At 40.1% G+C, this 23,372-nt stretch overlaps 1 protein-coding gene across 4 annotated transcripts in view; it reads right to left on the bottom strand.

The window, feature by feature from the left end:
* Positions 1-5,873: 5,873 nt before the first annotated feature.
* LOC110508620 (myosin light chain kinase 3) overlaps positions 5,874-23,372 on the bottom strand; it is a 40,201-nt gene continuing 22,702 nt past the window's right edge. For 3 of the 4 annotated variants that reach the window (XM_036966372.1, XM_021589273.2, XM_021589272.2), the window contains 11 exons: positions 22,845-23,179; positions 22,190-22,295; positions 21,509-21,602; positions 21,106-21,215; positions 17,301-17,442; positions 17,084-17,154; positions 16,819-16,947; positions 16,534-16,686; positions 12,048-12,126; positions 8,289-8,346; positions 5,874-7,978 (listed from right to left, as the gene is read on the bottom strand). In XM_036966372.1, coding sequence (XP_036822267.1) covers positions 8,290-8,346; positions 12,048-12,126; positions 16,534-16,686; positions 16,819-16,947; positions 17,084-17,154; positions 17,301-17,442; positions 21,106-21,215; positions 21,509-21,602; positions 22,190-22,295; positions 22,845-23,179 — 1,276 coding nt within the window. In that variant the 3' untranslated portion in view covers positions 5,874-7,978; position 8,289. Of the gene's footprint in view, positions 7,979-8,288; positions 8,347-12,047; positions 12,127-12,671; positions 12,837-16,533; positions 16,687-16,818; positions 16,948-17,083; positions 17,155-17,300; positions 17,443-21,105; positions 21,216-21,508; positions 21,603-22,189; positions 22,296-22,844; positions 23,180-23,372 lie in introns of those variants that run through there. The other variant, XR_002471337.2, reaches the window with a different exon arrangement.

Genomic DNA, 23,372 nt, shown 5'->3' with positions numbered 1-23,372 from the left:
ACACACATACACTCACACAGACACAAACACACATATAGTGCCGTGAAAAAGTATTTGCCCCCTTTCTGATTTTCTAAATTTTTGCGTATTTTCGATACTGAATGTTATCAGATCTCCAACCAAAACCTAATATTAGATAAAGGGAACCTGAGTTTACAGTTGACAAAATTAACAAAAATATCAAATTGATACTTGTTTTATTTATTTAATCAACAAAGTTATGCAACACCCAATTCCACTGTGTGAAAAATCATTTGCCCCCTTACACTCAGTACCTGGTTGTGCCACCTTCAGCTGCAATGACTGCAACCAAATGCTTCCGGTTGATCGGTCTCTCACGTCCCTGTGAAGGAATTTCGGCCCACTCTTGCATTGCAGAACTGCTTGATCTCAGCGACATTTGGGGGTTTTCATGCATGAATTGCTCGTTTTAAGTCCTTCCACAACATCTCAATTGGGAGCTGAGGCGCAGCTGGGTTAAGACTATGATGCATGAAAATGGCTAAAAAGGCAACAAATTGGACATTTTGGAATGGCCTAGTCAAAGTATAGACCTATTCCCAATTAAGATGTTGTGGCAGGATTTGAGACGAGAAGTTCTTGCTTGAAAACCCACAAATGTCGCTGAGTTGCAGCAGTTCTGCATGGGAGAGTTGCCGAAAATTCCTCTACAGCGACATGAGAGACAGATCAACAACTGTAGGAAGTGTTTGTTTGGAATCATTGCAGCTAAAAGTGTAATTGTTGTTTTATTTGTTCCCTAAGTTTCCCTTTATCTAATATTAGGTTTCGGTTGAAGGTCTGATAACAATGTAAAAGTAGATCAAATTAGAAAGGGGACAAACACTTTTTCAGGGCACTGAACACATACACTTTCTCTTTTCCTCTCTTTCTGTTCATTCTGTGTTTCTCAACCCTTCCTCTGGCCCCTGTTAAAAATCCCTGATTCCCACTTTTTTCCCAACATAGCTCAGCTAAACCCTATCCACCAGCAGCACCAGCACCCCACCCCACACACTGTAGTCCTCTGTTTATTTTTTCAGGTGAACAAACTGTATCCCACACACTGGCTCCCTCAGTTGCTTTTAATTAGGCTTCTGGAATCTTCTGTGCTTTCATCTGATTTCCACGGGTGTGTGTGTTTGTGTGTGCCTGTGTGTGTGTGTGTGTGTGTGTGTGTGTGTGCGTGTGTGTGTGCGTGTGTGCGTGCGTGCGTGCGTGCGTGCGTGTGTGTGCGCGCTTGAGTGCATGTGTGGTGACTCCTGGCCGAGGTAAATAAAAGTTAGAACAGAAATAGCTTGAGACAAGATTGCGTCAGAGGCAGCAGGGTTAACGAGAGGTTGAACTGCCAAGCCAAGGAACATTTAGCTCACATCAGTGGATTCTAACAATAGTTATCTTTAATTGATCAAATCCATTTACGTAATAGAGATGTGCATGTTGTCTCTCTGTGGGTGCATTAGTCCTTCTGACACTTTTTCACCCCCTCAAATACAACCTTGCAAAGCCTGAAAACTCACATCACAAACAACAAGGCTGTTTTCATTCCAACCCTAAATCGAAACAGATCTCACTCAAGGATTGCTTTCGCCTAAGCTTCTAATGCGAGAGACCATAGATGGACTTCACTTAGGGTCTGCCCTAGGGTATTATGGGGCAAAGGTGTTAGGCTAATCCACACCATCCAATATCATTCATCTATAAAGGGCCATGACCCTTGATTTTCTTGGCCAAAGCATTACTAGGCCTAAGGTTAGGTTGAGAGTTCAGGAGGACATGGTTTGACCATGGTGGCCAACCTGGTCTCAGAGCAATTTGTATTATTCTGTACGTAAATCAGAGTCACTCCATCTAGTATGATAGATTGCGTTTCGTATTGTACAGTAGGTATTCATTTGTGGATGTCCATCGCCCATTTCATAGGATATGTTTTTAAGAATTACAATTCATATCACATGTTAGCTAGGCTAGGAGTTAGGGGTTAAGGTTAGGGTTACGTTTAGGAGTTAGGTTAAAGGGTTACGATTAGGGTCAGGGGAAGGGTTAGCTAACATGCTAAGTAGTTGCAAAGTAACAAGTATTTTTTATATTTTAAGTAGAAAACGTGCTAATTAACTCAATTCTAAAGTTGTCCGAGATGAGATTCGAACTCGCGTCCCTTGGGTACAGTCGTTTTTTTTGCTTTAAGTAACCATCTGCCTTATGTAACCGTAAAAAATGTAACATATCATACTAATTAGAGTGTCCCGTATTTAAATGTATTATGTCACGTTTAGTCTATAAGACCAGGCTGTGGTGGCATTCTCTGTGTGTAGCTATCGCTTGCAAACCTCAGAGAAGTCTGAATGGCATCAAAACAACAATGAGTTATATTTTACATGAACTTTCATGAGGCCATTCTTAATTAAACATGTTTACATATAATTAAATACCTAGTCATGCTTAAAAAATGATTTGTTCATGCTTATTCACGAAATGTATTTTTATGCGCTACCCAATAACAATCCTAGTCATATAATCAAAACTCAGGAATGATCCCGTGATCCAAACCATCAATTTCAAATTTGTTCAGAGATTTTATCTAACACCCAAGAAACGTTTCATAATGAAATTGACCCCAACTTCCAAATGTTCATTGTGTCCCCTAAATCAGGGACATTCCTTCATATGATGTGGGAGTGCCCTGCAGTTAAATGCTTTTGGGACAAAGTTACAAAATTCATTTCAAAGAGAATGAATGTAAATATTAAAAGCTCCCCTGCCGTTATGTTACTTAATGATAACAGCCCTTTGAATCTCTCATTTAATCAGAGAAGATTACTGCTGGCAGGCAGCACTGCTGCAAAACATGTTGGGGCTCTAAGATGGCAGCCACCTCACTCGCTCCCATTTAACCAGTGGATACAGTTACTATTAGAAATAATAACATTAGAATTATCAACAACGAGAATGAATGGTGCTAGTCAAGAAACAATTGAGGCATTGACAAATATACTTAACTCTGTAAAAAAAAACTATGTCAACTAAAGCCTCAACATGCAAACCAACGATATACTGTATATTTAATGAGACTCTGGTCCTTGGAGGGGGGGGGGGGGGGGTTGATTAGGGGGAATATAAGGGGAAACTCAGGGTATGGATGGGTGGGAGGGGGACTGATAAGCAACCTCGGTTGCCTGGTGGGACAGGACGGGGTGGGAGGCATGCTTTCTTTGGGTCGGGATGTGGGGGGTAGGGGAGATGAAGATGAAGATGCGGGAGGAGGGGAGCTAGGCATGGTGGGAAGGGGTGGGGAACATGGTTTTCGGGTGGGCGTGGAGGGTGCGGGCGGGTGGATGGGGACTGAGGGGGTTGGGGGGGGACTGGCTTGGGAAGGGGGAGCCTTTTTTCATTTTCATTTTCCTTGCATGCAGAATATTTCTGTTGATGCGGCTCTTTTGTCTTTGTATGCATTTCTTTGATTGTTTCTTAAATGATTATTTCAGGTGGCAGCCCACAGGAACAGGAAAGTGGATTATATGAACTACAAATATCATAACTGAATGTATGAATATATCTGAATTAAAATGATGTTGAATGTTCTACCTGTATCTGTAACCACCTTCTGAAAAAAAATGACAAACTCAATTTGAAAACTTGATAATGAAGAGGCAGATCGACAAATGCTACAGCAGCTACAGCCATGCCATGAACACTTGCAGCAAATGGCTATTGACAACCCATTAAACCAAGGAGATATACTGTACCATCAGACCTGGTCTTAAAAGTACCTGGGTCGTTCCATGAAAAGAGTGCCTTTGATATTTTAAGTAGAAATTGTGCACCGATATTGCATTTTTAAGAGCTTGTTATATTCATTGAAGTATCCTTTAATATAGACCACACTGAGAATTCAATAAATCCCTCTGTCAACCCTGCGTCATTTCTAGGACGATTTTAACCCACTTAATCACAACATGTATCCAAGTTTCACAATAAAGCACTAGTTATGTTGTAGCCATTTCTGAAGATGATTCGTTATGTAATGTGATTAGTGAATCATTTCTGAAGATGATTCGTTATGTAATGTGATTCGTGAATCATTTACGCCTGTACATCATTTTAAGTTTAACCCTATCTATACGTGAACTGAACTCTCATTTTAATATGGTGGAACTATTCCTTTATTTTATTATTCTAAAGAAACATTGAACATTTAAGAGTCAAATCATAGAGTCAAACCAGGTAAGCTGGTTCTACTCTTTTTGGCCATTTTCTGATGTTTTGTGGTGGTGAAAACTGAGTGGGTTGGGCGTAAAACATCAACCCTGTTACACACGGAATAGACAGGCTAGCAATGTTTGAATTGAATTTGCATTCAATTGCCACTCACTGTTGCTGACAACAATCTTCCATTCTCCCTGTAACAAGGGAATTTATGGATGATTTTAAGAACAAATCGTCAACCCTGTTACTTTATTTGGCACTGATTTGGTACTTGCTATAGTCATTTTTTTTTTTTTCACCAAATAAAAAAAATGTTTTTTTGTGAATTTATTTAGGACTGAATGTTAAAATTAGGTCGACTAAATTACACTGCTCAAAAGACACCAAATTGGTTGAACGACCCACCTGCTGCAACTTTTGAACATTGCTTTTGTTTAAAAGGAGAGCCTAATGAGCATGACTGAGTAGACCTACACTGAGTGTACAAAACATTAGGAACACCATTCTTAATATTTCGTGGCACCCACTTTTGCTCTCAGAACAGCCTCAATTAGTCGGGGCATGGACCCTACGGGGTGCAAAAAGCACTCCACAGGGATGCTGGTCCATGTTGACTCCAATGCTTCCCACAGTTGTGTCAAGTTGGCTGGTTGTCCTTTGGTTGGTGGCCCATTCTTGATACCCATGGGAAGCTGTGCAGCGTTGCAGTTCTTGACACACTCAAACCGGTGTGTCTGGCACCTACTACCATACCCCGTATAAAAGGCACCTAAATATTTTGTCTTTACCTGCTGAAACGGCTCATATTCACATTCCAAGTCTCACAAATCCTTCTTTACCCTGTCTCGTCCACTTTATCTGCACTGATTGAAGTGTATTTAAAAAGTGACATCAACAAGGTACAATAGCTTTCACCTGGATTCACCTGGGCAGTTTGTCATGGAAACAGCAGGTGTTCCTAATGTTTTGTCCACTCAATATATATATATATATATACATTGAAATCCTGAGTAGTGTACGGACTTCTTTCCTAGTTTTACTGCCCTCTACTGGACACATGTGGTCAATGGAATTAAAAACCAATTGGGATTGGTTGAGCCTCGAAGCTACAGGAGCTACAGCCAGGAAACCAACAAAACACCAACACTGTGATTGACAGAAACTCAGAACTAAAGATTTGTTCTTACTTTATGTTGGAAATACAACACAATTTGAATACGTTTTAAATAGAATTTCAATGAAAAGACACTTGTGATAATGTAGGCCGTCATTTTAAATAAGAATTTGTCCTTAACTGACTTGCCTCAGTTAAATAAAAGGTTAGATACAAAAATACAAAACTTAAATGATAATAAAGGTGTTTTTTCTTTCGCTGTAATATTTATTTAAGTTGTAATGCTCCAAAACTTCAAAAGACACATTGAATTCAAAATGTGTTTGACTCCATTGCTGAGATCAGATTATTATTGGATTTTATATTGTACTCTATCCTTCAAAACGACAAAATGACAATCAATGTCCAACGGACCAAAAAGACAGCAGTTTTACTGTTTAAACAACTGTAAACCTAAGATAGATATACACCATAGAGGAAAAGTGTAATATATGAAATACTAGCCATATTTAATTCTAATAGCTGGTATACTTTCCAATAGCCAACATTCATGGAAGGTAATAAAGTAGTTTTATTTTTAATTACAAAATAATAACATGTGGACAAGCATTGAGAAAAAGTTTGAACAAGTAACAATAGTAGCTATGGAAACATGTGTGCACAACCCTACACATTGAAATAATGATGTAGAATGTGTCATGTATGCACTATAATTGGTTTTACTGAGCACATGAAAGCAAAAAGCATGCTTTCATTAAATAAAAAGTAACAAAGGAAACAAAGAAAATACTAATAAGATAAGATTATTTGAATATAAAGTAAAGCTTTTGGGGATATATATATATATATATATATACACACACACACACACATTAACAAAATATAATGAAATAATGCAGGGTATGACTACAGGCATAAAAACATCATTTCTAAACATGGTATTTTCTCTTAAGTGCCAGGATTAGTTTTTATAAATTCATCTGATTTAAACAAATAACTATTTAAAGTGCACATCCTAGAGCTTATAAAACCTGACCAGATCCATTCAACCCTTTTCATACTGTAGATTTACAAATATACTAGAACATAGATAAAACATCCCGAACATTGTCAGATTATTTTAGATTTAAATGTATTAATATCCTTGCTTGAACTCAGGCCTTTTTTGTTCTGTCTGTGTGAAATCAAAAAATGAGTATTCCTGCGTAACAATTTCCATTTTCTTTACTGAAAGTACATATTTTTCCAAAATACAATATAGATTATCAACAGCAATTTATATTCTATAATTATATAATGGATCGAATGATTTCAAGAAAATGAAAACGGTATAACAATGCTTTCCCAGACTCACTAAGTACCCCAGGTCTGCATTAAAAGTTTAAGCAAACATCTACACATTTGATCTATTTACACCCAACATCAAGAGAGCACAAAACAAACAGCGAACACATGACATTTGTCTGTCTATCAGTCAAGTTAAACGGAAAAATCCTTTGGTTTGATAAATACACACACAGTTCGAGGAAAAGTGGGGTACAGTACTCAACACGGAACTCTTTTACATGAACAGAAAATGAGATGAAATGGAGAACAGCATCACAGCATAAACGTTGAGATGCATTGTGGATAACTGAGATGGAAATAAAGCTAATCAAAATGGATTCACACACGAGGGAAGAGAACAGTACAACTGTACGACAGGGAAACAACATTGGCTAAAAGTAAACATTTTTAAAAATCTGGAATCTAGTTTGTCTGACAAAATAAAACCCCCAAAGTATTTACAAGATACGAGGTTAGAGTTTGGTGTTATGTCATACTAACCCTACTAAATTCACATACTGTACCTAGCATACTATCTTTCACGACACCCTCCAGACTTCTAAGCTTTTGGCATCACACTGAAATAGCACTTTTACAGTACATGACAACCCACTCAAAAAAGTACAGTATGACTGTCAGGTAATGTTTCCACTAAAACCAAGTCCTTGTTTTTGTCTAATTTTTGACCTATCCTTGGATATACGTACTAAAACCAACAAAACAGCATATCTAGTGAGCTAACAGTTGTTCAGGTAACATGTATCGTCCAACCATCACACAGCTACGGTAGTTCTACAGGTTGTAGTTCTACAGATTGTAGTTCTATAGGTTGTAGTTCTTCAGGTGACAGACAGGTAAGCTCCAGTAATTCTACAGGTTGTAGTTTTATAGGTGTACAGACAGGGAAGCTCCAGTAATTCTACAGGTTGTAGTTCTACAGGTGTACAGACAGGTAAGCTCCAGTAATTCTACAGGTTGTAGTTTTGCAGGCTGTAGTTCTACAGGTGTACAGACAGGTAAGCTCCAGTAATTCTACAGGTTGTAGTTTTGCAGGCTGTAGTTCTACAGGTGTACAGACAGGTAATCTCCAGTAATTCTACAGGTTGTAGTTTTGCAGGTTGTAGTTCTACAGGTGTACAGACAGGTAAGCTCCAGTAATTCTACAGGTTGTAGTTTTTCAGGCTGTAGTTCTACTGGTGTACAGACAGGTAAGCTCCAGTAGTTCTACAGGTGTACTTCTACAGGTGTTTAGATAGGTAAGCGCCGGTAAACGTGCAGGTGTACAGCAGGCTTGGTCCAGGTGGCCACAGCTGGCGCCGTCTAGTCATCATGCTGCTCAAAACAGAACAGGATGGGAAACAGTGCAGTTTCAGCAATGTCAACATTTTTGGGCTGTTTGGCTCTAATCTGAATGTCTTACTGCCTTTATGCACAAACATTGAGAAAATGCTTCCCCCTGGTGGTTCCTAGGAGGACATTACTTTATTGTGGAGATTGAGAGTTGAATCCTGACTTGAGACGTAGCACGTGCATTTTGGGGAAAATATTCCATTAAACTGTGTAGGGTGTTTACACAAATGTAAAAATAAATATGCAGTAGGAAGTAGATAGAATTTGTGATGAGGAAGGTTTAGCGTCTTACCTCAACTTTCTGTAATGGGTACGCATGAAGATCGCCGGGAACAGTGACACATGTTCTTCTATAAAACACAAAGTTAAGTCAATACTCGATAACAATTAGAAACAAAAACACTTCCTAACCTCAGCAAACCAATCAGTGTCTGTTTTAAAAATAGAACTACACCACTTCATAGTATAGCAATATTCTCTAAGGTTGAAAAGCTGTATCAAGTTTTTAGGTCACGTGCACAAGTTACGGTGAAATGCCTTTTTTGAAAACTCAAAAACCCAACAATGCAATAATCAATAACAATGCAATTCCAGAAGAAAATAAACACACGAGAAATAAGAAATATGAAGAACACAATACGTAAGCCTACTATACACAGCAGGGGTCGGCAACCTAAGGCACGTGTGCCAGCCTTCCATACATTGATTTCAAATGTGCGTTTGTATTCAATGCAATGTCGTAGTTTCCAAGGTATGTCAATCCTGATTAGCCAATGGGCTTTCATGATTTTGCAGGAGTTTCATACCATTAGTTCAGTGCAAGACAACCCACCTCACCTCTCCCACAAAATTCAAAACCAAGGCAGCACTGAAGATGAGAGATTCGTTTTCACATGGCTAGCAGCAAGCAAGCCTTCTTTTCTTATTTCAAAAAGTGCAGGGCACAAAATGTCATCAGCAAAGAAAAACAAGGCAGATGTCCACTCATTTATTGCCTCTTGGACAAATGAATAATGATTCGTTTTACTGATGCACCGGTCTATTTGCTCTCTTTGTTGTAAAACTGTTGTTTTGTCGGACATCAAGTGTGCGGCATCATTTTTGGAACGAGACATGAGAAAAACTTTAAGGATGAGGCGGACAAGACTGAAGGACTCGAAAGACACAATCATCTCAAAGATAAAAGACACGCCTGTGTCTGCCAGAACTGTTGAAAGGCGCGTTACCGAGATGGTTGAAAATGTATAGGAGCAGCAAACTGTAGCGTCAAAAGACGCACCTGTGTGGCTCTTGATGAGAGTTTGGATGTGATTGACATTCCACGTCTGGCAGTTGTTGCAACATACGGTGACTCAGAGCAGGTACGTGAGGAGCTGCTTGGTCTATAAACCAGATCACAGATCATTTTGAGGAGAGAGAGGTGTCGATATCAAAAAACACATTCGCTATTACACCCAGCTATGGTGGGGAAACAGGATTCGGAAAGCTGACCGAAGATAAGATTGGCCACCCCGTGTTTAAATGTCACTATATAATTCACCAAGAGAATCTGTGTTCCAAGATCAAGCCTGCGGGGCTAATGGAAAGCGCCTCTGTTAAGCGAGCTATGGAATTCTTACTTTTGTGGATATTCAACAGACACAATTAGTTGTAATGCACATTTGAAAATCACTACTAGCACACAGATCGCTAGACATGTTAAGATAAATAGTAAAGTGGCACTCCAAACAAAAAAGGTTGCCGACCCCTGACATATAGGGACAGTTCCAATACCATATTTACAATGTGCAGGGATACTGGAGTGATGGAGGTAGATATCTACAGGGATAAGGACTAGGCAACAGGATATAAGATTAACAGAGTAGAAGCAGCTCGCACAGTGCCTTCGGAAAGTATTCAGACCCCTTCACTTGGTCCACATTTTGTTGCGTTACAGCCCTCTTCTAAAAATTGATTAAAGAAATAAAACATCTCAGCAATCAGCATACAATGCCACATAATTACAAAGTGAAAACAGGTTTTTAGAAACTGTTGCAAATATTTTTTGAAACTGAAATGACTTATTTACATTTTATTCAGACCCTTTGCTATGAGTCTCGAATTGAGCACTGGTGCATCCTGTTTCCATTGATCATCCTTGAGATGTTTCTACATCTTGATTGGAGTACACCTGTGCTAAATTCAATTGATTGGACATGATTTGGAAAGGCACACAACCGTCTATATAAGGTCCCACAGTTGACAGTGCATGTCAGAGCAAAAACCAAGCAATGAGGTCTTAGGAATTGTCCGTAGCGCTCCGAGACAGGATTGTGTCGAGGTACAGATCTGGGGAAAGGTACCAAAAAATGTCTGCAGCATTGAAGGTCCCCTAAGAACACAGTGGAATCCATCATACTTAAATGAATGAAGTTTGGAACCACCAAGACACTTCCTATAGCTGGCCGGCCAGGCCAAACTAAACAATTCGGGGAGAAGGGCCTTGGTCAGGAAGGTTACCTAGAACCCGATGGTCTAGGCAAGAGCTCTAGAGTTCCAATGTGGAGATGGGAGAACCTTCCAGGTTCATCTCTGCAGCACTCCACCAATGAGATGATTATGGTAGAGTGGCAAGACAGAAGCCAGTCCTCAGTAAAAGGCACATGACAGCCCCCTTGGAGTTTGCCAAAAGGCACCTGAAGACTCTCAGACCATGACAAACAAGATTCTCTGGTCAGATGGAATCAAGATGGAACTCTTTCGCCTGAATGCCAAACGTCTTGTCTGGAGGAAACCAGGGACCATCCCTACGGTGAAGCATCGTGGTGGCAGCATCATTCTGTGGGGGTGCTTTTCAGTGGCAGGGACTGGGAGATTGATCAGAATCGAGGGAAAGATGAACGGATAGATCCTTGATGAAAATCTGCTCCGGAGCGCTCAGGACCTCAGACTGGTGCGAAGGTTCACCTTCCAACAAGACAACAACCCCAAGCACACAGCCAGAACAATGCAGGAGTGGCTTGTGGAGAAGTCTCTGAATGTCCTTGAGTGGCCCAGCCAGAGCCCGTACTTGAACCCGATCGAACATCTCTGGAGAGACCTGAAAATAGCTGTGCAGTAATGCTCCCCATCCAATGACAGAGCTTGAGAGAATCTACAGAGAAGAATGGGAGAAACTGCCAAAATGTTACCTTTATTTAACTAGGCAAGTCAGTTAAGAACAAATTCTTATTTTCAATGACGGCCTAGGAACAGTGGGTTAACTGCCTTGTTCAGGGGCAGAACGACAGATTTTTACCTTGTCAGCTCGGGCATTCAAACTTGCAACCTTTCGGTTACTAGTCCAACACTCTAACCACTAGGCTTCCTGCCACTCCATAAATACAGGTGTGCCAAGCTTGCAGCGTTATACTCAAGAATACTCGAGGCTGTAATCGCTGCCAAAGGTGCTTCAACAAGGTAGTGAGTAAAGGGTCTGAATACTTACGTAAATAACATATTTAAAAAAAATAAAATTGTAATAAATTAGCAAAAATATCTAGAAACCTGCTTTTGCTTTGTCATTATAGGGTATTGTTTTATAGATTGATGAAGGGGGGAAATAATTGTATCAATTTTAGAATATGGCTGTAACCTAACAAAACGTGTCAAGGGTTCTGAATACTTTCCGAATGCACTGTATGTGAGTGGGTGTGCGTGTGTGTAAAGTCCGTATAAATGTATGTGCATATTAAGTGATCAGATGATGGAGTGAGTGTGTAGGGCCCTGTAAGTGTGCATAGAGACAGTGCAGAAATAAAAGGTTGATGCTATTGTTCTCTATAAGGAGTGAGTAGGTGTCCTGTAAGTGTGCATAGAGACAGTGCAGAGATAAAAGGTTGATGCTATTGTTCTCTATAAGGAGTGAGTAGGTGTCCTGTAAGTGTGCATAGAGACAGTGCAGAGATAAAAGGTTGATGCTATTGTTCTCTATAAGGAGTGAGTAGGTGTCCTGTAAGTGTGCATAGAGACAGTGCAGAGATAAAAGGTTGATGCTATTGTTCTCTATAAGGAGTGAGTAGGTGTCCTGTACCTTTTCATGAAGTCGGTGATGGAGGACTGGGTCAGAGAGCCAAGGATGCCTCAATGCTTCAGAGGCACCTATCCTCCAACTGCACAATAACACACATACACAAACACAAGCTGTGAGATAAATGTAGAAACAGATGTAAAGCTCTGTCTCTTGGCAGACATTCCCCTGAGAGATAGATTTTAATATATTGCAAAATGTACTTTATGTGTTAAGCAATATATTCTGGAATGAGGCAGGTGTATGCAGGGGAGAAAGTAAGGTGGTACGGTCCAGTACGGCGTCCTGGCAAAATAAATACTGTGAGCCCTTTGACTTGATTGTTTGACAATCAGATGAAAACATCATGACTGGTTGTGTTTATGCCACAAGAAAAGCTAACACGTTGTAAAAGTTAAATGAAAAATCTTTATAATTAGGACCATCGAGATGCTATAGAATTTATTGGGATTCTAAATGTAATTCTTTGATTAGGTCCCCACGGCACGTTAGGTAGGATTAGGCAGCCGCCTAGAGCTGCAGTTTGACGAGGGAGGCCTTTTCCGAGCTAAACTGACCAAGACGCACCTCCAACAACACATAACACCTCACATTACTCTGTCTAAAAACAATGATAACGTCTCTCACCCAGTGGCATGAGGGCTATTTAGGTGAGCGCTGATGCCGCCCCATGATAATCAGTGTCCACTTTGTCCATGCCCAGCGCGCCTCTCCAGGGTGCTGTTAAAGAGACGCAGCGCTGCGGTGCTCCATCAACGCTCCATCAGATTCATTTTACATGAATGATGTAGCCTACAGTGGAAAGAGTAGTAGCCTATGTGGTTTTTCTGTAGCTCATAGACTGGAGACCAAATGTATAACAATGTCATGAGACAGACACTTTTTAAATCATTAACTAATTAATGAGGAAGTCAAAGAAAAAGGCAGTTTTGGATTGGCTGCGACATAATCAAACAGCGGTGGACAGCAAACGGAGATGAAAGTAATTAATTTTAACAATTGTCTTCATTTAATTTGACTTCACTAACAACAATAGGGCTTTGCTAGAGTCTATTTTCCTATGTAAAAAGAGGTAAGCCTACCTGATTGACAGGCGTAATTATGCTGTCCTTAGATTTATCAGTATAGCCAAATCATCCAATACCGTCACCATGCATTCCTTAAATACCTCCGTGTCTGGGAAGGGCTTGGTGGGTTTGGTTAAAACCAGGGCTTTAATTTAGTGAGGGTACAGTGGCTTGTGAAAGTATTCACCCCCCTTGGCATTTTTCCTGTTTTGTTGCCTTACAACCTGGAATGATAATGGATTTTTTTGCGGGGGTTGTATCATTTGAAGTTACAAAATATTTTTCATTGTGAAACAAACAAGAACAAAAAAAAACAGAAAACTTGAGCATGCATAACTGTTCATCCCCCCCAAAGTCAATACTTTGTAGAGCCACCTTGGGGTATGTCTCTATAAGCTTGGCACATCTAGCCACTGGGATTTTTGCCCATTCTTCAAGGCAAAACTGCTCCAGCTCCTTCAAGTTGGATGGGTTCCGATGGTGTACAGCAATCTTTAAGTCATACCACAGATTCTCAATTGGATTGAGGTCTGGGCTTTGACTAGGCCATTCCAAGACATGTAAATGTTTCCCCTTAAACCACTCGAGTGTTGCTTTAGCAGTATGCTTAGGGCCATTGTCCTGCTGGAAGGTGAACCTCCGTCCCAGTCTCAAATCTCTGAAAGACTGAAACAGGTTTCCCTCAAGAATTTCCCTGCATTTAGCATTCCTTCAATTCTAACCAGTTTCCCAGTCCCTGCTGATGAAAAACATCCCCACAGCACGATGCTGCCACCACCATGCTTCACTGTGGGGATGGTGTTCTCGGGTGGTGAGAGGTGTTGGGTTTGCGCTAGACATAGCGTTTTCCATGATGGCCAAAAAGCTCAATTTTAGTCTCATCTGACCAGAGTGCCTTCTTCCAGATGTTTGGGGAGTCTCCCACATGCCTTTTTGTTTGCTTATTTTTTTCTTTAAGCATTGTTTTTTTTTTGGCCACTCTTCCGTAAAGCCCAGCTCTGTGGAGTGTACGGCTTAAGGTGGTCCTATGGACAGATATTCCAATCTCCGCTGTGGAGCTTTGCAGCTCCTTCAGGGTTATCTTTGGTCTCTTTTTTGTCTCTCTGATTAATGCCCTCCTTGCCTGGTCCGTGAGTTTTTGTGGGCGGCCCTCTCTTGGCAGGTTTGTTGTGGTGCCATATTCTTTCCATTTTTAAATAGATTTAATGGTGCTCTGTGGGATGTTCAAAGTTTTGGATACTTTTTTATATCCCAACCCTGATTTGTACCTCTCCACAACTTTGTCCCTGACCTGTTTGGAGAGCTCCTTGGTCTTCATAGTGCTGCTTGCTTGGTGGTGCCCCTTGCTCTGTGGTGTTGCGACTCTGGGGCCTTTCAGAACAGGTGTATGTATACTGAGATCATGTAACAGATCATGTGACACTTAAATAAAGTCCCCCTGTGTGCAATCTAACTAACTATGTGACTTCTGAAGGTAATTGGTTGCACCAGATCTTATTTAGGAGCTTCATAGCAAAGTTGGTGAATACATATGCACACACCACTTTTCCATTTTTTTATTTTTTTGAAATTTTTGAAACAAGTTATTTTTTTCGTTTTACTTCATCAATTTTGACTATTTTGTGTATGTCCATTACATGAAATCCAAATAAAAAATAAATTTAAATTACAGGTTGTAAGGCAACAAAATAGGAAAAATGCCAAGAGGGGTGAATACTTTTGCAAGGCACTGTATGCCATACCCTTTGTTAAAGAAAAGGGCAAAAAGGATACCTATTGTCAGCTTTAAATTTTGAAATAAATAAATAAAAAGTATCCAGATAATATAAAGTGTTCCATAACAACTTCATGATGCCTTATTCTAGAACCAAGCGTTAAAATGCCCACAAAAGATGTGACTGTGATGACATTCTGAATGCTGAGCTGTGGCATGCAATATTCAAGGAGATAAAACATTTACTTTCCTATTCTGTCCCTATTATTTGAGCCTTTCACTGTCGGAAAAGAGATGTTTAAACCCAGGCAGCTTTAGGGAAGCGCTTCTGTTGTTGGGTTAAAAGGATCCTCCCCTTTTTTTAAATGTTTGCCTAAAATGACATACCCAAATCTAACTGCCTGTAGCTCAGGCCCTAAAGCAAGGATATGCATATTCGTGGTACCATTTTGAAAGGAAACACTTTGAAGTTTGTTGAAATGTGAAAGGAATGTAGGAGAATATAACACAATAGATCTGGTAAAAGATAATACAAAGGACAAACCAACCGTTGTTTTGTATTTCTTTGTACCATCATCTTTGAAATACAAGAGAAAGGTCAAAAGGTATTATTCCAGTCCAGGTGCAATCTAGATTTTGTCCACTAGATGGCAGCAGTGTGTGTGCAAAGTGTTAGACTGATCCAATTAACCATTGCATTTCTGTTAAAAAATGTGTATCAAGATTGCCCAAATGTGCCTAATTTGTTTATTAATAACTGTTCATGTTCAAAATTGTACACTCTCCTCAAACAATAGCATGGTATTATTTCACTGTAATTGTTACTGTAAATTGGACAGTGCAGTTCAATTAACAATAATTTAAGCTTTCTGCCAATATCAGATATGTCTGTGTCCTGGGAAATGTTCTTGTTACTTACAACCTCATGCTAATCGCATTAGCCTATGTTAGCTCAACCGTCCCGTGGAAGGAACACCGATCCCGAAGAAGTTTGCAATGGCTGAGTAGCCAGCAGTTGAATATTGAGATTTACTGCCTCGGTTGAGTCTCTGTCTGGGTGGAAAGGTAACTTTTGAAATTGATATTCTTAGATTCATACGGATGTCTCATATTGAACTATTTGCAAAAATCAACCGATTTGTTTCCAACAAGACCCTGGTTTGACAATGGAGAAATATGGTAAGAATGCCTATTTCTCTGTCCATTCTTGCCTGAAACTTCTATTTATTATCCACCTTTCTTGAGAAGTTTTCTCTTGATTGCAAGCTGTTTTTCCACAATCAACGCACAAATAAATATAAAAACAAATTTAATAGAGACATTGGTGATTTTATAAGTCTAATCAGAGTGAAAATATTAGGATACGTTATTGACATTGAACTGATTATATAGCTACTAACCAGATGTGTTAAACATTTTGTTTAATTTGTAGCATAGGCCTATGAATTGGCCTACTATTATGTTCTGTTCTACCGACTATTAGCTGAGAAGAAAATTAGCCCAAGGCCAAACCTCTTGCAAACCCCTGCTGTACAGTATTCTAGTTTAGCAGGGATAGGAGGGGTTGTGGCAATTTTTTGTCTCGGTGCAGCAGAACGTCCAGAGCCACTCCAGGCCCATAAATGTTTGATGTGCATGTGCGTGCGCATATTGGAGGTCCCGTACCAGGAAGAAATTAAATCTACTTTCACCCCTGGATGTATGATACCTTTTATTGACGATGAGTAGTTTAGAGATGAAATCTTTGGCTTCCTCTGAGATGTCTGTAAATTCTTCCTCGTCAAAGTTCCACTGGCAAGCAAGGATGTTGTTCAGAGTCTCAGGGTTATTGTCGCCCAGGAAAGGACACAGACCGCTGAGACTGTAGAAGGAGAGGAAGAGCCTTCAGAATGAGAGAGTGTGTGTGTGTGTGTGTGTGTGTGTGTGTGTGTGTGTGTGTGTGTGTGTGTGTGTGTGTGTGTGTGTGTGTGTGTGTGTGTGTGTGCGCGCTTACAGCATATATGTAATGACTCCCAGACTCCACATATCGGTGTTGAATGACACAAAGTCGTAGTTGACAACTTCTGGGGCCAGGAACTCTGGGGTGCCGAAATTCACTCGCAACTTCTCTCTGGGCATGTATCTGGGAGGAATACATGTTCATTTTGAAGAGGAATCTATCAATACAAATACCATGTTATAATACTGCATTCAGTGATACATCATATCATCTAAAATTATATGAATGAAACAAAGATCAATGTGAATTTGAAACCTACTTTCTGGCAAGTCCAAAGTCAATGATCTTGATTTTATTTGTGACTCTGCTCACACATAGAATATTCTCCGGCTGAAAGACAACAAAAAAGGAAACCCTTCAAGGTGAAAAAATATCAAGACACAGGTAGACAAGTGGTTATCTGTTGTGCACAATCTGTGTATTGCCCTGCTCTCAATAACATCACTGCCCCTGTCAAATACAGTGTGGTTGTTTACCTTGAGGTCCAGATGAAGGATGTACATCTTGTGCATGTGCTGAAGGCCCTCACAGATCTGCCTGATGAACATGACCGTGTCCAGCTCCATCAGAGTGTAGTTCTCGTCGATGATCCGGTCAAAGAGCTCCCCACCATCCACACTGCGATCACACACACACAAAGACATTGTACACTCGCAGAAAAAAAGGGTATGGTTAGGGTACAGTATTATTCTCTGGGGTACAAAAATATCAAAATACGCATAATGTACCTTCAGAGGTACACATATGATCTCACATGGTGCTGTTCAGTACCTTTTAGGGTACACGTGCAGATAATCTAGTATAATGGTACATTTTTGTATCCAATATTTTTTATATAAAAAGGGCCAATCACTGGAGGCGTAGCTTAGTGGAGGCATGGCTATCAGTTAGTTATTTTTGCCCACCCGTGAGTGGAAGTGTTGTACCTATGGTTATGTTATGGTTATGGTCAATGGTTATATTAGTTAAAGTTTGAGCATGTCCGCTGCATGTTCTGAAGTCTTTCTCAGAGTGGTGAAGGAAAAAATGAAAACTAACTGTTCAACTTTCACAACACAATAACTGTTAGATCTCTGAAACGTTTTAACAAACATGCATTTATTGATCACTTGAGTAAAGTTAATTGGGAACCGGTACTTATATGTCTAGATATGGATAAAGCATGGGACTGTTTCAACTGTTTCTTAAGCATTGTGGATAAAGTGGCTCTATGGAAAACTGTAAGAATTAAACAAAAAACTGAACCCTGGATGAATCAAGAAATCCTTGAGGCCATTAAATCACGGAATACCACATTTTGAGAATGTAACAGAAGCAAAGAGGACGATGCTTTCCCTAGACACAGAACCCCAAGGAACAAAGATAGTCAGATGATTGAAGATGCCAAAAAATCATATTTTAATTGCAACATTTCTGAGAAAAGGAATAATCCTAGGTAGTTGTGGAATTCCCTAAAACAGTTGGCATATAGTGATAAACAGAAACAAATGGCAAAATCTTGGGTCTTGAGGTCAAAGGAAAATTACGTTTGACAAGGAAGTGGCAGCTAAAAAATCTTTATGCCTTTTTCACAACAGTTGCCTTAGATTTCATTTAGAGGATACCTGGTTGTACTGGAGTGTATGGGGAGGGTCGGGACCCAGGCCGTTACTCCAAGATGATTGTACAAGCTGATGCATTTTCCTTTACAGCAGTGTCTCCGGCTTGAGTTGGCAAGAGACTGTTTAAACTAAACTGCTCTAAAGCTACAGGCCTCGACAATATCCCTGACAGGTTTTTAAGATATGTTGCTGAATTTATTGCCCCCTTTGTCACCCATTTAGCAGGGAAGAGTTTCCACACATACGAAACATAATAGAGTGATCCTATCCACAAGAAGGGCAGCAAAACTCACATGGGAACTATAGACCTGTATCTATTTTTGAGTGTGGTGTCTAAAGTGCTGGAAAAAGTTTGATACAAATTACAGTCTGGTTTATGAAAGTCCCACTCCACTGACAAGTCTATTGTTTTCAACTGACTTTATCAGGACTTTTCTGTGGAATGATAATGCTGGATCTGCAGATGGCATTTGACAAGGTTGATCATAGTACCATGCTTTTGGTTTTAACAGCAGGGCCATTGACTCGGTTAGATCCTATTTATCAAGTAGAGACAAAATGGTGGATGTTAATGAAAACTTTCTAGTGCAGTGGTCACCGATCTTTTGTGAGTCAAGATTACTTTCACAGCCAAAAAACAAGTCGAGATTTTTTTTAAACATGACTTACATTTTTTTTAAACATTAGCCTAATAAAAACAGTTCTGTCGGAATGAGGTTTGTGCAGTAGGTCTAATACATTATCACAGCATATTGGCTATATACCTGGCCTGCCAATAGTGTTATTTTCAGACCATATTATATTTCAATATTCAAGCTTTGATAACAAAATAGATCAGTTGGTGTGGCACTTGCAAGGCACAGCTTTTTATTTTACTGGACTGATGGTACCTGCATCTCATGGTCATGGTGCTTTTAACTGTGACCTCGGAAAAATGGTTTTCCCCAATCGGATCTCGTTTTTTTCCCTCAGAGATCCCAATTGTCTTAAACACACTGAAGTCAAAAGTCAGAGATTTTGCTTTGAACACAGCATTAGTCTCAGAAGTATTCCTTTTCTCCGGTGCGACTGACCAGAGAGAGGGGACACAGTTTTACACCTGATGAAGAAACTCGAGTTGCACCGCATCTGCCTCAGGCACAAATTCATGTTGTTCATATGACCAGAGAAAGTGAAATACTCCCCGATATTAAAATATACTGCTAATTAAAATAGCTGCTAATAATAATAAAAATGCAGGGCTATCGATACACTTGGCTACTCATTTATTGCAGGGCGAGTGTAAGTAAAGAGAAGCGCGTTTTATTTTTTGTAATAGTGTTGAATAAAAAACAGTTTTGAAAGTGCTGATTAAAACTTAGACATGATCTCACTCCTAAAAACAGCAGCTCTTTGCTACATTGTAAATTGCTTTTGTATGTGGATGACTCTGCTCTACTGGTGTCCCATTAGAGCAAAGCCTAGAAGAGATCCTTAGTACAGTTACCCAATATCAGTAAATCACATTCAGATAACACATTTCATCTGCATCATGAGAAACAGAATCCATCTTATTTGGTTCCAGAGTAAAAGCTGTCAAGGTCCACTGGTTTTAGTTTCAAAGTAGGCAACTCAGTGGTTACACCAAAAACATCAGTTTCACCTTGGGTGTGAATTGGATACGTACCTCCCTGGTGAGACTATGACTATGGAAGGTTTTAACAAAGATAAACCACAAAACTAAATTCCTGGACCTCAAAATATATTGATGTGACACCCTAAAGACTCTGGCAAGTGCGCTAGTTCAGTGTCACTTTGATTGTGCCTGCACATCATGGCTCACCAGCATCCCTAAACATCTAAAGAATACAGACAGACCAGCCAAAAACAAACTGGCGAGGTTTTTACTTAAAATCCCCCCACTCATCTGGAGGTCAAGCATTTTCATCAGCTAGAGAAAAAGGTCAAATTAATTCCACTTGCTCTGGTCCATAGAATCATTACTGCCTCAGCCCCTAGGTACCTATCACATCATTTACTTATATTAGAGATGCCCACCAGAGCCTGATATCGCCTGTTTTTAAATTCAAGAGTCTATCTGGTAAGAACACCTTTTTATATACCGTTGCTGTTGAGTGGAACAAACTACCCCAGCAACTTAAAGCCATGCCGACCCCAATCTCGTTTAAAAAAGAATGTCAAAAGCTGGCTGATGATCGAGCAATATATATATTTTTCAAGTCTTTATGTAATATGTCTTTATTTATGTAATGTTGTAATGCTTTCGCACCATGGAATTTAGGGATTACAATGGAATGGAAATAATGGAATACAATGGAAATAAGACTTTTTTGTGATATGCCTGACACTTTAAAAAAATGTATCTGTTGTGTGTGTTTATTTAACTGGCAAATAATATCTATCAATCAAATTTACCACCTGGTGATGTCACCAGGCAGTAAAAAACAGCTCTTACACTAAAAGGGCATTATCATTTTCACAATTTCACGGTGTTATTGAAACCTCATAGTGTAGAAATGTATATAAAACACAGAAAAAAATCACATTTTTGACTGCACTGGTCCTTTAAAGATGTGGGTTGAGAAAACATTATGAGAAGGAAGATACAGCAAGGTTGAAAACCATAGAGATTCAGTATAATGCTGATAACGTTCCATTTAATTCTGTGGAGGGAACGTACTATTCCAGCACCAGGATGATATCATTCCTGGACTCGTAGGCGGCGTAGAGCTGGATCAGGTTGGCGTGGTCCAACTGGTTCATGACCATGATCTCATTCTTGACCACCTCCTGCATGCCGAACACACACCAACCACACAATGAGAAGTGTCAAATGTTCACTCACAGCTAGCAGGCAAGGCACGGCTTCTCTTTTCTGGGTCAAATTAAAAACATCTGAGGAAATACATCCACGTAGACTGAAGTGGACTTAGAGCATTATGTTCCGATGTCTACTTCCACATTTTGAATATGAAGCCAAGTGGGTCCGCCTTCAAAAATTAGTTTTCAAGGAAGCTACAAGGATGTGTGGAGGTTTTTACATGCATGCAAATCATGTCTAAAAAAAAAAGTTGACTTTGTACCTTTTCTTTCTGACTCCGGGCTTTGATGATTTTGGAAGCTAGCGTGAGACCTGAGGAGTTTTCCATGCATTTGTGCACCTGGCCAAAACGACCCCTAGGAGAGAGCAAAGATAAGTAAAGTGTCATCAGTTCAACGTTTCTGAGTTACACCTGTCTGTGTCGTTTTATGATTTATAATGGGAACGTTTCAACGCAACCATACTCCCTCGACAGGGGTCAGAAAGACTTGCCAAAACTATCACCTGCAAGTCACAAATCATATAATGTTACACATCAAGATAACACATCCCCTGAATTGATTGGGATCTCACAGTCAGAACTTGAACTATCAGAACTATTTTATCAGTATGTCCTCAAATACAAAATCAGATCTCTTCCAATACAGGAAAGTAATATCATTTTGTGAAGGTATTGTATTTTGTATTGATTTCTCCTATAATATAACTTTGAAGCTATGAACCAGGGGAGAGGAGAAGAGAGGAGAGTTACACACCTGAACATTCTGCCCCTGAACAGGCAGTTAACCCACTGTTAGCCCACTGTTCCTAGGCCGTCATTGAAAATAAGAATTTGTTCTTAACTGACTTGCCTAGTTAAATAAAGGTTAAACAAATAAAAATGCTCACGGACACAATGGCATCTAGGATTTGATACTAGTAATGCTCAGGTTGGAACACTTACCCTCCTAGAATCTCAACTCTGTTGATGGTGTAGAAGTTGTTGATCTGGTTGGGTTTGGCCGACACTATCCGATGGTTGAATGGAGCTGGTGGAGGAGGACTTTTGTCTAAAGGGAGGTATGAAATACATACAAATATATTCTTATTTATTTATCCTTCATTTAACCAGTGAAGTCATTTTGAGATTGATATCAAGTGAGCCCTGGCAAACAGTAGCATGGAGGGGAAATATAAGCTGTATTGTCAATCAGTTAACATGTGCTCTTGTAATGGTACCTCAGGATTGTCATAATCAAATTATCACCCTGTGCTTACTCACACCCTGTGGTAAACATGACAGAAGATACAAGGTTGGTTATGCAAACTTCAGTTCTCTCGTACTTTGCTACTCCGAGAGAGCATGCTTTTCTATCCAAATCCAATAAGGGTATGAATATTTTCTACAGAAAGAGATAATTGCCACCATATCAGCAATCTGTTGGATTTCATATTAGGCCCGAATCCTAAGATTTGTTTGCGTAATTCCAGTCTTCCACTGAGATCAATGTGTGACTTATGGAATCGTGTGCACATTTCAAATGAATAAGATTCCGCCCACTTACCACCTTTGCGCCAGACTTAAAGCCACGGTACCCCATAAAGATGCTGGTCCTCACCAATGAAGAACGTTTCCCCAGTAGACTGCTTGACTTCTGTGGCCTGATCTTTCCCCAGCCTCTTCTTCCGCTCCACACTGATATCCACCCCGTCTGCCTTGAAGACGCCCCATCCCTCATCCTCATCCTCTGGTCTCTCTGCTTCTTCCTCCTCCTTCCTCTCCCCCTCCCTCTCCTCCTCCTCTCCGTCCTCTACCCGACTCTTCTTGTGGTCCTCTACTCCCAGGTCTTCCTCCATCACCCGACGCTTACTGCCGGTGCTGCCCTCCTCCACCTGGTCCTGTTTTGCTGCCTCCAGAGACACAGATGAAGTACTTTTGTTGTGGTCTTCACAGCTGGAACAGACGGGCATGTTTTAGAAATGTTTCAGAAAATGTGGAATGCTGTTTCGCATGTGTGTGTATACGTGGAAGAGAGGGATCAGCACATAAAGCACCATTGAAGTAGGGTGAGAGAAAGGTAGAGTAAGATCGTGTGAAAAGGGGGACAAAGAGAGAGAAAGATAGAAATAGGAAGAGAGTGAGGGTA

The sequence above is a fragment of the Oncorhynchus mykiss genome, chromosome 28 (genome assembly GCF_013265735.2).
Source record: "Oncorhynchus mykiss isolate Arlee chromosome 28, USDA_OmykA_1.1, whole genome shotgun sequence".
In the NCBI taxonomy this organism is placed as follows: domain Eukaryota; kingdom Metazoa; phylum Chordata; class Actinopteri; order Salmoniformes; family Salmonidae; genus Oncorhynchus; species Oncorhynchus mykiss.
Note: the sequence above shows the minus strand (reverse complement) of the source record. Positions and strands in the feature narration are given on the sequence as shown.